Below are 15,161 nucleotides of genomic sequence, written 5' to 3' on the forward strand. Positions count from 1 at the left end.
CTGGGTCAACCTGCCACCTAATGGAGCACTGACATTATTGTTAACAATTTTAGAGGGAAGACGATACATCTGGCCAGGGTGTGTGTGCCCTCTTCAGTGAGAAAGGAGGAAATCCTGTCAGTGTGTAGCAAGGAAGAACTGACCCACGTTGTGGTGGCTCTTTCTGTTTCTCTGTGTATGTTGTGGAGACTAGCAACAAGTGTCTTTGCTTTCTGAAGTGCCAGCCAAAGAGGTTAGCTTTTAACTGCGTGATACCAGCAGACAGCAAGGTTGTGTGTTATTCACAGTGCATTGTTTCACTGCCACAGTGTTGTGTGCTCCCACCACAAACTTCTGTAGCGTCCCTAACAGCCTAAGCATTCAGGAAGCCAGAGGTCTGCAAGGTAATGTTACAAATAAAAACACACAGAGGCAATAGCAAAAATAGAAGACTGAATGCCAGCCTGCCCTGCTTTACTGTGAAGTCCAGGTGGCTAGGTGCAGCCAGCATTTTTCGTGAAGGTGCTAAAACTAATTAGCAATTTGCACGTTATGAATTACTTGAGAGTGAGGGGATCTAGAAATACTCATACAGTAAAGTGGTAATATCCGAAACTCATCAGGTGGTCTCGTTCTTTTGGCTGTTGTCGGGGCAATAGTCATCTCTGCAGAGGTGACCCTGAGCGTGGTGACCCAGTTGTGAAACATGGCACAACGCTGGCAGTATCTGCAAGTTTGTAGGAGTTGTTTTGCTTGGTCAGGCATCACATCTTGCTGCTGGGAAGAGCAGCAGGATGAATGAGCATGAATGAGAGTGGGGACAGACCTGAGCTGTACAGCTGTAATCATTGTTAATGTTACCGGCATTTTCCATGAAACAGGCAGACTCATTTCTAAAGTTTTGAAGAGTGTGGATCTGAGCTCTAGGTAAATTTTCATTTCGGTTTTTAATGGTGTGCAGAGATTCAAAGCTCACGGTTAACTCCTTTAATGGAATTAATTAAAAACAGCAAGCATGCCAACTTTGCCTGCTAAACAGATATGACATGTAGGTGCCCAGTCCCCAGCCCCCATCTCCCAAAAACTTACCCAGGGAGCTCGCTGGAGCTTGTACAGTGTGTTCCCTCAGCGCTGTTTACCCTCCTTTGTTCATGTACTTGTTAGGGTTTTAGATCTGACAGAATGCCTTAGTCCTCAGTTTCTGGCAGTGTCCCTGCTCTGAGCGACCTCCTCCCTAGCAGAACTATTCTGACATTTCATGCTAATATTAGTGGTTTCTGCTCTACTTCCCAAAGGGAGGAGTTTCTCTATCTTTGAATCAGATTCTGCTCTTTTGCACAGTAAGCTTTTCACAAGAATATCTCCAGGATTGCAGGAATGCTTCTAGACAGATAGTGCTTTTGGGGTTAGCTGTAGGGATGTAAAGAGGTAATTAACCAGAGTAATACAGAATGCGTTATCTTCTGAGAAGCAAACTCTTTGAATCCCTGCTCTGTCTTCTGCTGGGTTAAAAGAAAAATTATTAAGAGAGAGAGAGAGAAAAAAAAAAAAGAACAACATCCTTCATCATATCTCTTGAACAAAGAAATTAGTGTTTCAGGGGCCATTTCAGCTGAGCGTCCCTTTTGCATGTTTACAAGGAACGAAAGGCAGGCACTGTGTTCAGCCCTTGCTCAGGATGATGCTGCATTTTCCTCCTGCCCACTCTGCAGTTTTCCTTCTGGTTCTGTTTGCACAGCACAGTATTACTACAGTAGCAGTCTGATGATTCATAGATTTATTTCTCACAAGCAACAAGCACCTCTTCTCTCTATTGCAAAGCTTTCAGAGAGAAAGAAAAGGGCTACTTGAAAGCCTTGTCTTGTTGAAGTTCAGTCTGACTTAGACCTCCTGAAAATAGGTGTAATGAGCAACCAGATCATTTACATGTTTCTAATGATGTTAAAGCATGACCTGAAGAGCTGTTCTAATAATGCATTTTCTAGCATCCAGGTAGTTTTAAAAATGTGTTTTCTTACTTTGTTTTCTTACACTCATTCTGAGTGATTTTGAACTCACTGAGAAATTTAATAATCAAGCTGAACTCCTTACTTCCCTTAATCACCATATCTAGTGAGGCACTTCAAGCCCAACTGTTATTCTGAACCCGTGTGAGTTGTGTTTTCACTCCATCTCATGTAATCCCGCAGTCTTCAGCTGCTTTACAAAGTTGCACTCAGTTCAGTCACTTTAACCAGTGTTTTAAGTACAGCAAAATACACGTACATGGAGAAGAGACAATGCGTATTTGCACAGGCTATTTGCTCATGACACTAAAGGCCTAATGAAACAAATGACATTAAAACATGGTTCAAATGCTCTATTCCATCTTCTGTTGTAAATAAGGAGGGAAAAAAAAGGTGAAAAAGACTGTATGCAGTGCAGGATTTAGGTCACCAGAAAGCACCCAAGGAAAACCGAGACATCTGAGTTTAAATTTCAATCCCAAAATGCCATTTAGCTGCTGATTTGACTCTGAAGACATCTAAACTTGCAAGGCTTACTAGCTTTACCTCCCCGTTTTAGAGGTATCCGCAGCTTTGTTCTGCCGTGTATGTAATCGCTCCAGTCAAAGCAGCTTATGCTTTAATCTGAGCGGGATCTAGAAAACAAATGCTCCTCTGCTTAAATCCTCCCAAGGCCCAAATCCAGTCTAGGTCCTCAGGGAATATGCAAGACAACTGCAAAAGGACAGCTCAGCCCTGCTGCGGTCTTCTGAAAAACAGCTCTAAGTGGCTGCTCTGAAGGCAAGATTTCAGTCTGTGGATTGTGACTGATTCTGCATGGTGACCTACAGACAACTGAACTTTACACTTAGTTCTTTTTGCTCTGCATTTTTGAGCACTTCTACGATACGACACTGCACTTCTGAAGCAGACATTTGAAATAAGACTGTGCTGTGAGGAATTTTGAAGGCCTACATCCTTGCTTTTTTAGCTGTATCCCAGTGCTCACAGTTTGCTAATGAGCTGCAGTTAGCAGCTATAAAGTGTTACAGAGTTCAGGGAAGAACAATGTGAAAGAGTCCCAGAAAAAAAGAGGAGAAGGATTTGGAGAAAAGAAAATAAATAAATAAATCTAAAAAATAAACAAGAAAAAAAAAAAGTGAACAAATGAGAACCCAAATTGCCTGTGCCTTGTCAATGCGGAAAGGATAAACAGTGTCTAAACTGGAACACAGGGGTTTCCTCCTGTCTCACATTTACTGTATGAGTGATGCTGGAGAGAGTACTTATTACGGAATTTCTCAAACTGCCATACACCTTCATTTATACCCCATTTGCCCTAAAAAAAAACGCTGATAAAAGACTAATCAGGTGTGGACTGTGCAAGTCTGTGTCTTCTGTGTGGGTGTCAGCCCAGCTGGTGTAAGTGCAGCCTGCCAACGATGCGAAAGGGGTGGCAAATGGAGCTTTTTGGTGCTGCTCCAGTAGCTGATACTGAAGTTACACTAGAGGCAATTGGGTCTCGTTGTGCTCGGACTGTGTAGATGTGTAGTCAGCACTGGCACTTGTGTGAAAGAGCTTCTGTCCTAACAGCAGATGTGTTGGCCATTGCCACGGGGGACATAAGTAGACCGATTCTGGGTTTATTTTTATAGAAATAAGTCTTAAGAACAGAACAGGATTAGCGCTGTGATGTGAGATACTTCAAAAACATCCAATTCTTTTACTGTTGATTTAAAGTATTGTAAACATCACAAGAAGTTTGAAGGAAAGGCATATTTCACATTAGGATAGAGAGCTTTTTTAGTCACTAGTAGCCATTAATGGATATTGAACAACACATATTGGAGATACGTGTTTTTAATCAGCTAATCTTAGTGTGGTGAGTCTGCCTTTGAGTTCTGGGAGAGACAGTGGGGGAGATTTCTGGTTCACAAGTTTTCATTTTTAATACGTTCCTTGAGACTGGAAGAAAGCTGGTGTTCTGCCCAGATTCAGAGTAGACAAGCAGATTGAGGAGGGTAAATATAGCCTGATATAAATCACGGTGAGCATATGGAAAAAGCTGATTGAGGATTCAGCTGATAGGGAATTAAAGGCCATGAATAAAATTAATTCTACTCAACATAGTTTTATGGAAAGTAGGGCTTGTAAAACAAATAATTTATGAAAACCTGATTTTAATCTTTTAATATTTGATAAAATTACAAGTTTGATAAGATGAGCTGTTGATGTAACAGACTGTGAAAAGCATTTTACTTATTGCCATGTGAAACTGATTAGTAAATACAGAAATTTAACTGTATAATGAAATGGACCAGACTTGAACAGCAAATTAGTTAGCAGGTCTTAATATATAACTGTCACTAAAGAAGCAACAGTGACTATGTGGTTTTCCCATGGTGGTCTGATGAAGAACAACGCGAAGGCCAATGACACTTAACATTCTCTCTGCTGACTCTATCAGCTGTAATTTTACAAGTTGAGATTAGCAGGTGGCCTGAAGTTTGGCAGAACAGCAATTACCCTGAAGACAAGACAATCATTAAGGCAGCTTGAAATGACTGAGTAAGCCAGATTTTTGTTTTAAATACTGTGAGATGCCAATAATCCATCTAAGAAGGAAGCTAACAGGCCATGTGTTTCTGACCTACAGTGTCCAGACATGTGAGTCACAGCAAAAAGATCACTGGCACCAAAATGTGCTTTGTGCTGCTGCCAAATGTTCTACCTCAGGTTCATGGACACTTTCACTCTCCCAGTCATTGTGTTTCTGCAGCTCATTCATGAAAAGTGACCATATCATTTTTGACATTAAAACAAAAAACAAAAAGCAGGGAAAAATTAGATGTCCCTCACTTGATCCTAGCTCCTTCTGAATATATAAAAAGCTGTCCCACTGAGATCCAACGTTACACTTAATGATGACATAACATTATACTTTGTGTTTTCATACTAACCTTGGCTCCTGTTTCCTACACCATAGTGTCAACCTATAGTTCATGCTTTTACTGTCAGCATCTCAGCATAAGGAATAGTAGATACAGCAAATGATATTTTATTATGTACATGAGAAGTATGTAAGCATAGAAAATCTTACTTTGTGCAAATCAATGAATAGTATGAGCTATCAAAATCTATGTGTTTTTCTATAAAAAGGTTAGGACAACATGTCTGAGTTTTATGAGAGTTGCTAGATAAATCAGCTGGAGGAGAAGGCAATTTGCTATATAAATATTTCAGGTTTTGAAACTGAAGCATTTACATTGATCTGCATTTAGAGGCCTGGCCTATTTTGTAGCAGATAATATTATGTCAAAACAATGTTTAGTTCCAGTCAGCAGCTGTGGCATTCATACTAAATTATGTCAGATTTAATTATGAATGCATTCAACGAGAGCATGCAATTGTGCTGACAAACCTAAAATCATCTTCAGTTAAATATGTCCTCTCACAAGTCATCTGGGCATGTTTTCTCTCTGCAGTGACAAGTCAGTGTTCAAGCTCAGCTTTGTAATTCCCGCTGCCTGTTGAATTCCCATATCACAGCCAAACATCGCAGCAGCAAACTCAATAGATATCTTACAGGAACAATGCAATAGCAGCAGTGGTTGATGGGGGCATTTTCTCAAGAGTATTATTTTCACAATCACTTTAATTGCACATACCCGATACACTGCTTGTGTATTTATTTGTACTTGTTCAAAGGGAATGCAATTTAATTCTAAAATATCTCAAATTACTGCAGTCCTCCCTTTGCACAATGAAAGAACAAGACCATAAAGTGGATAATTAGATTCTCAGAGTTTCTTCAAGAGGATGAAATTTTGCTTGGGAAGAACCAGTATAAAAGTCTTGGTTCACTTGCAAAATAGTTCAAAGAGCGTCCACTAAGTCCTTATGCCAGATACCTCGTACAGAGACAGCATCTTGTAAAAACATGCAGAGTTAGAAGCTGAGCTTGCATTGATGAAATGTGGAGTTTGTGGAAACCTAGTCCCCATGAAGAAGAGCAGACAGCTGTAGTCAGCGGAATGAAGTCAGCGCAGGGAGCATAGGAAGCCAGCCAGCTTGCTTAGGTGCTAACAGTTGAATGGAAGAAACATATCTCCCCTTCCTTACTTAAAACATTCAGTAGTTTGAAGTACTCATTTAAAATGCGTGAGAGTTCTGTCTGTTTTTTTAGGAGAGTCTGTATCCATTTGTCATGGTTCCCTGCAGTACACTATAACCACCTACTGGGTATTTTGGAGTTAGGCTGGCCACCTCATCTATGCTGTTCTATTTTGTATAAATATGTACACAAGCATTAGAAATCAGGTGTTCTCTCTTCTGATGTGTTTTATGATTGCCATATCTACCACGTTGAGTACTTAGTTGTTTCAATATGGTGTGCAGCAGTGTAGATAATTTTGAATATAGAGAAACAATTTGCCATCTCACATGCTGATCTAGTCAGAAGTTTAACCTGCGGGTATACTTTGATTGTAAAACACACACTCATATTACAGACAATGACAATAAGAATCAGTCTAATGTACTGGGGCAGGTTGAGAGGCTGAGTTCTACGCCTCAGTGCTGATTTCCATTTCCATCCTCTGATCAGAAGCCTACAAAGAAAAAGCCCACTAACAACAGCAATTAAGAGACATTTTTTTTTCTGTAAACTGAAGATTAAGGCAAATCTTTAACATAGACTACTTTAGGTGTCTTCAGAAAGCACAAATGATGTCTCTATACAGCATTTTTAAGGCAGCTGCTTCTCTGCAGCTTTTACTCCTTGTGGATGTGGTAACATTGTGTTTTCCATTTGTATGCATAGCTGGGAAGTGCTCTCTTCAAGGTAAACTCATGCTGATCTCTATGAAGTTTCTGGTCAGTATGGCATCTGGAAAGTACTTTCTCAGCTGATGTCTGATTTTTGAGAATCAACATTTGAATTTCTAAAGCTATATTCTTACAGCTCTTTGTAGGTCAGCAGTGATGATGAGAGTCACCAGCAGTTATCTTTTAATACTTCAGAATTATTCTAAGTTAGAGCATGGTCCTGGGTGCAGTAAAAATAAGAAGGGAATCAGAATCTTTCTTCTATCTTGTTTTAATATGATTGCTTATGCTTTTTTATAGAGGAAAACCTAGTCCTCTTCAAAGATCAGATTTCCCTTGAGTTTCATTTCTGCCACTTCTTTACATAGTAAAGGAGAAAGTTTTATAATGTATTGCTAGTTAATTAGATTTTGGTGTTCAGGCTAGATACGATGAAGTACTTACTTTAATGTTATCTGTTTTGGCAGGGATAAGAGCCTAGGTTCCTATACAGTATGTAAAGAATCTCCTCACCATGGCAATCCAGAAGGTCTTCTGTATTCAGACTACAGCTGCCTATTAGAAACAGCTCAAAAGAGAAGAAGCTGTCAAATTAAAATCTTCAGTTAGATCCCACAGCTTACATTGCAAATTTGTGGCCAGATGTGTTCTCATTGGGGCAGATGCCTAAACTAACTTTCCAAGACTTACACAGGGTATTTGAAAGAGACTAGGAGGGCATTCAGAGTTCTAATGTTCCGAATACATCAGATTACTATTTTCTCTAATATGTACTGTTTTTTACCTAGGACTGATTATTTATCTTTCTTAGAAAACTCATTTGAATTTCCATTCAACAAATTTATAGGTGTTCACTAAGTTCTTTAGGAATTGCTGCGAGTATTATGATCTAGGTGTCCTAAGAACTACTGGAGCTCGACTTAGATTTCAGTAGAATACATGGTGTAATCGTTATCCCTGGATATAATAAGTAGATAGCTGATATTAAATAATATTAATGACATGAGATCATTCCACTGTATCTACATGTTGTTATTGTCTCTTTATCTACCAGGTTTCTTGTCTATATTTACGTAACTATTCCAAGCTACCTAGTCTAATGAAGTTGGACTTCGTTTATCAAGTGTGATTTACTCAATAGAGCCTAAAATCATGATGAAAAGGAAGAGCATATCTGCAAGCAAAGCTTCCGTGGTTTTCTTTCTGTGCCAAATGATTTCTGCATTGGATGTACCTCTTGACTGTAAGTATTAGCTTTTTAAATAAGTGCAGAGTGATGGAAAATTAGACGGAAAAATTCTGTACAGGAGGATGAAGACAGCTCCAACATGGAACTAAACATGGAGTGTGTTTGCTCAGTTCAGTCAGGACACTGTGATGATGAATGTTTACATGAATTTACTGAAGGTTTTCAAAAACTGTCTATATAAAATGTCTTACATTATTCACTTGAGAAAAATTACACAAACACACCAAAATTTAGTCTGTCTTTATTAAATAGGTGCACTGAATAATTTATAATGATAAATTGCATTAGATAATAATATATCATTATTTATTAAATCAATCAAAATGAAGAAGGGCAGAGAAGCCTTGCTAAATGCTATTTATCTATGAAATGATCATCATAGTGGCAATTTCAATTCACCTGAAATGAGGGTGCAAAGATGGAGCCAGGCTGTTGTCAGCAGTGCTCGGTGCCACGACAAGAGGCAGTGGGCACAAACAGGAGCACAGATGGTTTCCTCTGAACACCAGGCAGCACTTCTGTGCTGTGCTGGTGATGGAGCACTGGCACAGGCTGTCCAGTGGTTTAGGGGTCCCCTCCTTGGAGACATTCAGCAGCAGCCTGAACGTGGACCTGGGCACCCTGCTCTGGGTGTCCCTGCTGAGCAGGTTGGGCCAGATAGACCCAGAAGGCCTTTCCAATCTCAACCATTCTGTGATTCTGTGTGAATTTGTTAAAAACCCCAGAGCTGATTTGATATCCAGTAAAATCTTCAAATACACTGTGGAAGCATCTTTTTTTTTTGTTCCAGAAGAGTGAGTTAGTCTCTTAGATTTTCTGATCAGTACCTGAAAAGACTTAAGTACCCAACTTGAAGATAAAAGCATATTTGATGAGCAGGAGGCTCATCAGTCAGGAAACATCTAGAAGGGGGGAAATCCTAAGGTCTGAAATTCTTATGTCTTATTCTGGACTGTGATAGTGGGGAACCAGGACCTTTAAAGTAACACTCTGTGCTGAAAAGGAAGCAGCAGTAGCTACTGTCTTAAAGCTGTAATAGTTAATTCTACGAATTTATTCATGCTCCAGGTTGTTATTTTCTTCTTATTATAAGCATGATCACATTTTCAGAATTCAGTGAACCATGTTGCACCTCACATTGACTATTCATTTGTTAAACTAATTACTAGATAAGAGAACATCAGGGTGGGCATTAAGTTGATGAATTAATACATCAGTAAATTCACCTATGATTCTAATCCTCGTGGCTTTCATTACCCCCATGGTTTTGACACTTGCCTACCTTCCATAAATACGTTTTCTTTAATAATCATTGACATAAAATGCAATGGCTTTGGTGCTATTTTCCACCTCCAAACATATTTCCAAGCCTCTCAAATCAATGACCTTTATTCCTGTAACATGATCAATATATCTAAATGACAAGAGACTTGTAGTGCCGGCAATGCCTTTAGTGCATTAAACTGAGGTTTATAGAGAGCTTTAAAAGTGTGATGAACAAAAGACTTCATTTTCTAAATGTAATTTTTCTCCCCAAAGTTTTTGCAGGCTAGACATATTGTTTTAACATCTTGTAGTTTAGAAACTAATGTAAATTGTGCACCATTCTAGTATTTTCTGTACGGAGTAGCACTTCAGGTTAAATTAACCAGAAGTGTGTCAACAGACAAAAATGAATAGCTGTTTTAGATGTATTAAATTGACTCTTAGTTAACATGTTCCATACTGTTTAATATTTAATTCTGTGTTTAATACTGTGTTTAGATCTGATACAGTCAAACACTTGAAATTTTGCCAAAAATTAGGTTAACCAAAATTATGTCTACGATTATGTTATTGTTTTCTTAAATAATGGTTAGAATGGTATCTGGGAGAGCACCAAAAGGACTGTGTTCTTTTTTTCTGTGGGTCTTCCCCACGCACTCACCACAGAGACCCGGCGGTAAAATCATATTTGATTAGCTGATTAGGTTTCATTCATGTTAGGTTCCTATGCTCTTCACTGTCTCAAAGTAGGTAATGGATGACTGACAGTGTAGCTGTTCAAAAGCAGTTTATTTTCTCTACAACATTATTGATGAGGAGATATATATGCAAAATATTTGAAATAAGCAATAAAGATGTGACGACCAAGACGATTTATTCCCCTTAGTTATTTTTCAAACTAAAAGAGATTGCATGTCTGTTGAGTAAAATTAAATGCTTTCATCTTTATAAGAGTAATTTTAGCCTGAAGCTTTCTCTTTGTTCTTCTGTATGGTCATACGGGTAGATTGATTTTGACTACAGCATGAGGGCAATGCACTCCATTAATTCTAATTTGCTATCTCCTCACTACCCATGTTTTGTGTCCTTGTATGGCCAAAATCACAATATTGTGGTTGCCCTTAAAAAGTTGACACTTCAGAAAAGTTCCTCATGAACTTTCTGATGCAGTGGAAATTGCTGCTGGAAGTTGAGGACCAGGTTACATCATCCCCATTATTACAATACTAAAAGTTTTCTTTTTAATGGTGACCAATTTACTTGTCAGAGATACTTATCTTCCCTCTCAAAAAATCTATTTTTCTTTTTACTAACAAATGTTTCTCTTTAATCTCCATTTGTCCATTCATCTGCTGATTCTGATGGGGGAATAAAAGCAAAACTTCTAGAAGAATGTAAGTTCCTGTCCACAAAAACTAGACTGTGTGCTGATGAAAATTAATACTGACCGTGTTGCAAATTGAGTATGCAGTCCAAAATGTGTGATTCTGACATTTTGTTCCTAATTTGGTTTGCTGTAGCTAGATACTTTGTGCATGCAGTGTTCAATAAATGCTACTTTACATAAATTCTTCTTGTATTTTGAACAAATGGATTGTATGCTATCTGAACATTAAAATTATAAATATCAGCATGAGCAATGTTTTAATACTACTTTCAGGAGTAAATATGGTTGATAAAAGAATAAATTCATTGGAATGTGTGTACATATATTTTACATGTCTATTTGGAGATATTATGTCCTTAAGTATATACAGTTATGTTGGTAAGCCGAATCCTCTATGGGATGTTCTAATGCAGCTCTAGTGTCCTGGTTAATTTAATGAGTTTTAAGTTCAGTGCGTAGCACAGCAGTGGAGCCTTCAGGTTTTCTATGTGCATCAAGTGGAATATGCCATATATGGTACATTGCTCGTCACGCCCCTTTTCAGAGTATTCTTGCTTTTCCCAAGGAAGCAACTGATTTGTACTGACCCTCTGAACTGCCTTTGAGAGGGAAAAGGGCTATCTTCACTGCCTCTCTAAGTACAGAAAAACTCATCATCAAGTAACAACATTGCCTTCCACTCTGCAGTGAGGAAGAAGAGCAAAACCTAGCTCTGCGTGGCCTGTTCTTCCCTGCTCAGCTGTTACATCTCATTATGATGCATGCCATGCTCTGAATTTTCTTTCTGGCTATTTCTTGTGGGCGATGCTTTACAGACCACTGCATCTTTCTTCAGAATCCTTTCTCCGTGCATAATTGTAGGGAAGACTTAAAATAAAAGTCCCAGTTTTACAATCTTAACTAGCTAGAGTGAGGTATGAGGACACAGATAACTCTAATTGAACTTGATTGAACTATTTTGGCTAGTTTGCAAAATTTCCACAGGGGTGTTAGCAAAGATTATTAAAAGATTATTAAACTCTTTCCTTTAGTTGGCACTACACTATAAAGAGATTGATAATGCTGAGGCAGTCACAGTAATATCACAAACAGGATTTATCTATGAAAAATGCACATAAATAATGTAATAGATTATAAATTACTTTAAATAGGTAGGAATCGTCCACTTTGTCAAGCAAATAGATTCTGCTTTATGTCAGTAAATCCAAAATTCTTCATGAATCATAAATACTGAATGTTTGTTTCTCCTGGGACAATTCATGAGATTGATATATTTTTATTATTTTTATTTTAGAAGCATTGGTACTAGATGTTTTCTTTATGTTTGCTCTATTTGGAAACTCTTAGTTTCTATATTTGTCATCCTTTATGCACTCTTTTATTTCTAACATTTTTTACTCCTGAAAAGTAGTTCCTCAAAGCATGCTTTGTAGATTAATTCAGTGTGTTGAGCACGATAAATCTGTAAAAAGTTTATGACCACAGGAAATATGCAAATATATCAAATATTTAGAAATCCAAAAGCAATATATAGATGTTTTTCCTTCTGTATGTTAAAAAATGTTTTGCATGGGTTTATATCTCACAACTGTTTATTTGGGATGTGCTGGACTTGGAATTCTAGTGTCCGTTAACTTCATGAAGATCTATTGAGATCTGATGTGTAGAAATTATATCCCTCAAGCTTCTTGGCCAAGGTTCTCCTCCACTGTAAACTGATGTAGCTCAATTGGAAGTTAATAGCGACACTAATGTACAGGAGGAGAAGGTGTCAGCCTCCACATACAAAGGATACTTTAATCCAGGGCTTTTGTTGATGATTTTGCTGCTTGTAGTTCTGCTTTCTTCAAAATCTTACAAATCTGTCTTGCTGATTCTTTGAAGATATTGTTAAATTCCTCTCTGTTTCTTATATTCCACAATGAAGTGTCTCAGCCTCCAACGATAACTCAGCAGTCTCCAAAAGATTACATTGTTGACCCTCGAGAGAATATTGTAATACAATGTGAAGCAAAAGGAAAACCACCTCCTAGGTTAGTAGCAACTTACTTTGCTTTTTTTGGCCTGGTAGCTCAGGAAAACTAAGATAAAAGAATGTAAATCTTTTGAACAACAAGTATATGCTTATGTATATGCTGGCACACACAGAAACATGCACGTACCCCCACCTCTGTGATTTAAACAGCTAGCAGAAAGTGGCATGTATTTGACTATTCTTATGAGATTTAAACTTTTCTGTAGTCATCAAGTAACTGTAGTGGTTTTTTTTCCTTCTCAAAGCTCTAACAACAACAAAATAATGCTAGATTTTTAAAGGAGCAGATAGGTAAATGCCTATGGAATGCACTAAAAGGCATGCTGTGCTATAAGATGGAACCCATTCCTGGTTTAGGTGTAGTGTCTAAGAAGAATGCGCATTGAATAAAATCAGAGTTAATTCAAATTTAATGTTTTCTAAAACACTCAGTTTTATGAAGTACAGCCTTAAATACATACGTATTTTGTCATAATTTGCTTATTATCTATCTGTTATCTAAATGATAAGGCCTTCATTTACCAGGCATATTTCCCAGCCTTGAGTTCTGTGCTTAGCAAAAATAGCAATGCTGTGTTCGGATCAGATTCCTGATCATCTTCCATGTTAAGACCCAGCAGCAGTATTTGAAATTAGGAGCCTCTAAATATTTGTGCTGAATACCTGCACTGGAAGCAGCAGAAGCAGTGATGTATTCTGTCATTACTAGTAACTGCTTTTGATTTCAGGGTCTGTAAACAGAAATATGCATCTCTGTGTTCTCAGTAGTATTACCCTACAATTTATTCACAAGGTCAACCTGTAATTGCTTCTCAGGCACACAGTGAGCTCATTAAATGTACTTCATGTGAATAACCAGGGTTTTTCTACATTATTCTTTCTGGTTGCTTTCAGACCACGGTCATTATTATACTGGGTGGCAGAATGGCAAGGAAGGATATTTTCTGCGATGGTGTCACCCGTTGTAGTGTTCTGTTAATGGCAGGAGTGCCATAATGCTTGTAAATACTGTACTATTGTACTGTACTATTTACTATTGTAAATACTTGTAAAAACAACAAGTATTTTAGATTAGCAGACGTCTCAAGACTCTGGGCATTAACCTGGAGGACTGGGTGATTACTGTGTGCTTCCAGACATCTGTACTGCTTCTGCAGATGCTTCTTTTGAGTACCTTTTTTTGGGTTGGGTCTAACAAAGAAGCTAAGAGCACAGTCCATGAGACTGAATATATCAGAGTGCTGTTCCAGGGCTGTCTGCTGTACTGCCTCACCTTTCCCATCAAATCTGTGACTGCCTTGTTCCCCTGCTACAGAGGAAAGGGCAGGATTTAAGTGCAGATTTTCTAGGGAGAAAAGTATGTTGTTCTAAGTTCGGCAGATTTTAAAAAATGAGATATCCAAATGACTTAGTTCATTGATCAACCTGATCCGTTGGTCTTGAATCTGGTTCTGCAAATGCTTGCTGTAATTTGAACTGCTTCAAAGCTCTGAAGATCAACTTTGTGAATTGTTTTGTTAATCCACAGTGACTTTTTATTAGTGAGAGCTGGCACAAAGATTTGTGGATATGCTGCTACCTACGGCACGAGAAGGAAAGATTCTGACTTTTATGTATCTGTACTTCAGGGGTGTTCCATCTCTCATTTGAAGCTATGTTACAGTTCCCACATTCCTCAGTGCTGTTGGTAGCTGGAGACTACAGACACTCTGCATTCTGCAGCTTTACCTGCAGAACTTAAGAATCAGGTTCCCTTTTCATTCACTGTGTGCCCAAGTCCTCCCATGAACACTACACAAGTGTAACAAGTATGGGAACTGTCGTTCGCAGTATTCAAAACTGAGTGCTCAAAACTTCACAGGCATTGGTCTAGTTCTGTGCAACTGTACTTGTGACCATTAACAAATCTTAATTAAAAATTAAAAACCTTAATTAAAAATTAAAGAATCAGTGTTTGCAGTAGTGTAAGTTGCATGCTGTGAATCTTTGCTTTTTACAGTTTCTTAAATGAGTTCTAATAGTCTTCGTTTTCAGTGGTTACTTTTCAAAACATCTTCTGCTTTGAGTAACACCAGAATAAACCAGATTAATTATGGACTACCAGGCTGCAAGATTTCATTGAACAAATGACACTTTTTTGTGTTAGAGTAGTGAAAAGGAACCAAACTCACTACAATCTTTAATTCACATGCTGAACTTTAAAAGGGCCAAACCAATTAAGAGAAACGGTTTCCTGCTGGGCCCTGAGATGACACATTTCTGCCCAGAGCAAGTTTCTAAAGGCAGGTTTATAAAACCTTTCAACAATGGGTTTTTAAATGGAAATGCTAATGCTGCTTTAGCAGTATCAGTTCTTCCAGATGCTACTGTATCATCTTTGGTAGAAAAGAAATCAATTCTTCTCTATAGACGATTAACTTCTGCATTTTTTAA

General features: G+C 38.1%; 1 protein-coding gene across 8 annotated transcripts in view; it reads left to right on the plus strand.

Moving 5' to 3' along the window:
* The window catches only part of NRCAM (neuronal cell adhesion molecule), a 145,418-nt gene that overhangs the window by 69,268 nt on the left and 60,989 nt on the right, over positions 1 to 15,161 (plus strand). For 6 of the 8 annotated variants that reach the window (XM_021384947.1, XM_021384948.1, XM_021384949.1 and 3 more), the window contains exons 3-5: positions 7,846 to 8,034; positions 10,683 to 10,700; positions 12,621 to 12,726. In XM_021384947.1, the coding sequence (XP_021240622.1) occupies positions 7,944 to 8,034; positions 10,683 to 10,700; positions 12,621 to 12,726 (215 nt within the window). In that variant the 5' untranslated portion in view covers positions 7,846 to 7,943. Of the gene's footprint in view, positions 1 to 7,845; positions 8,035 to 10,682; positions 10,701 to 12,620; positions 12,727 to 15,161 lie in introns of those variants that run through there. The other 2 variants (XM_021384953.1, XM_021384950.1) reach the window with 2 other exon arrangements.

This window comes from Numida meleagris, chromosome 1 (genome assembly GCF_002078875.1).
Source record: "Numida meleagris isolate 19003 breed g44 Domestic line chromosome 1, NumMel1.0, whole genome shotgun sequence".
NCBI classification, from domain to species: Eukaryota; Metazoa; Chordata; class Aves; order Galliformes; family Numididae; genus Numida; species Numida meleagris.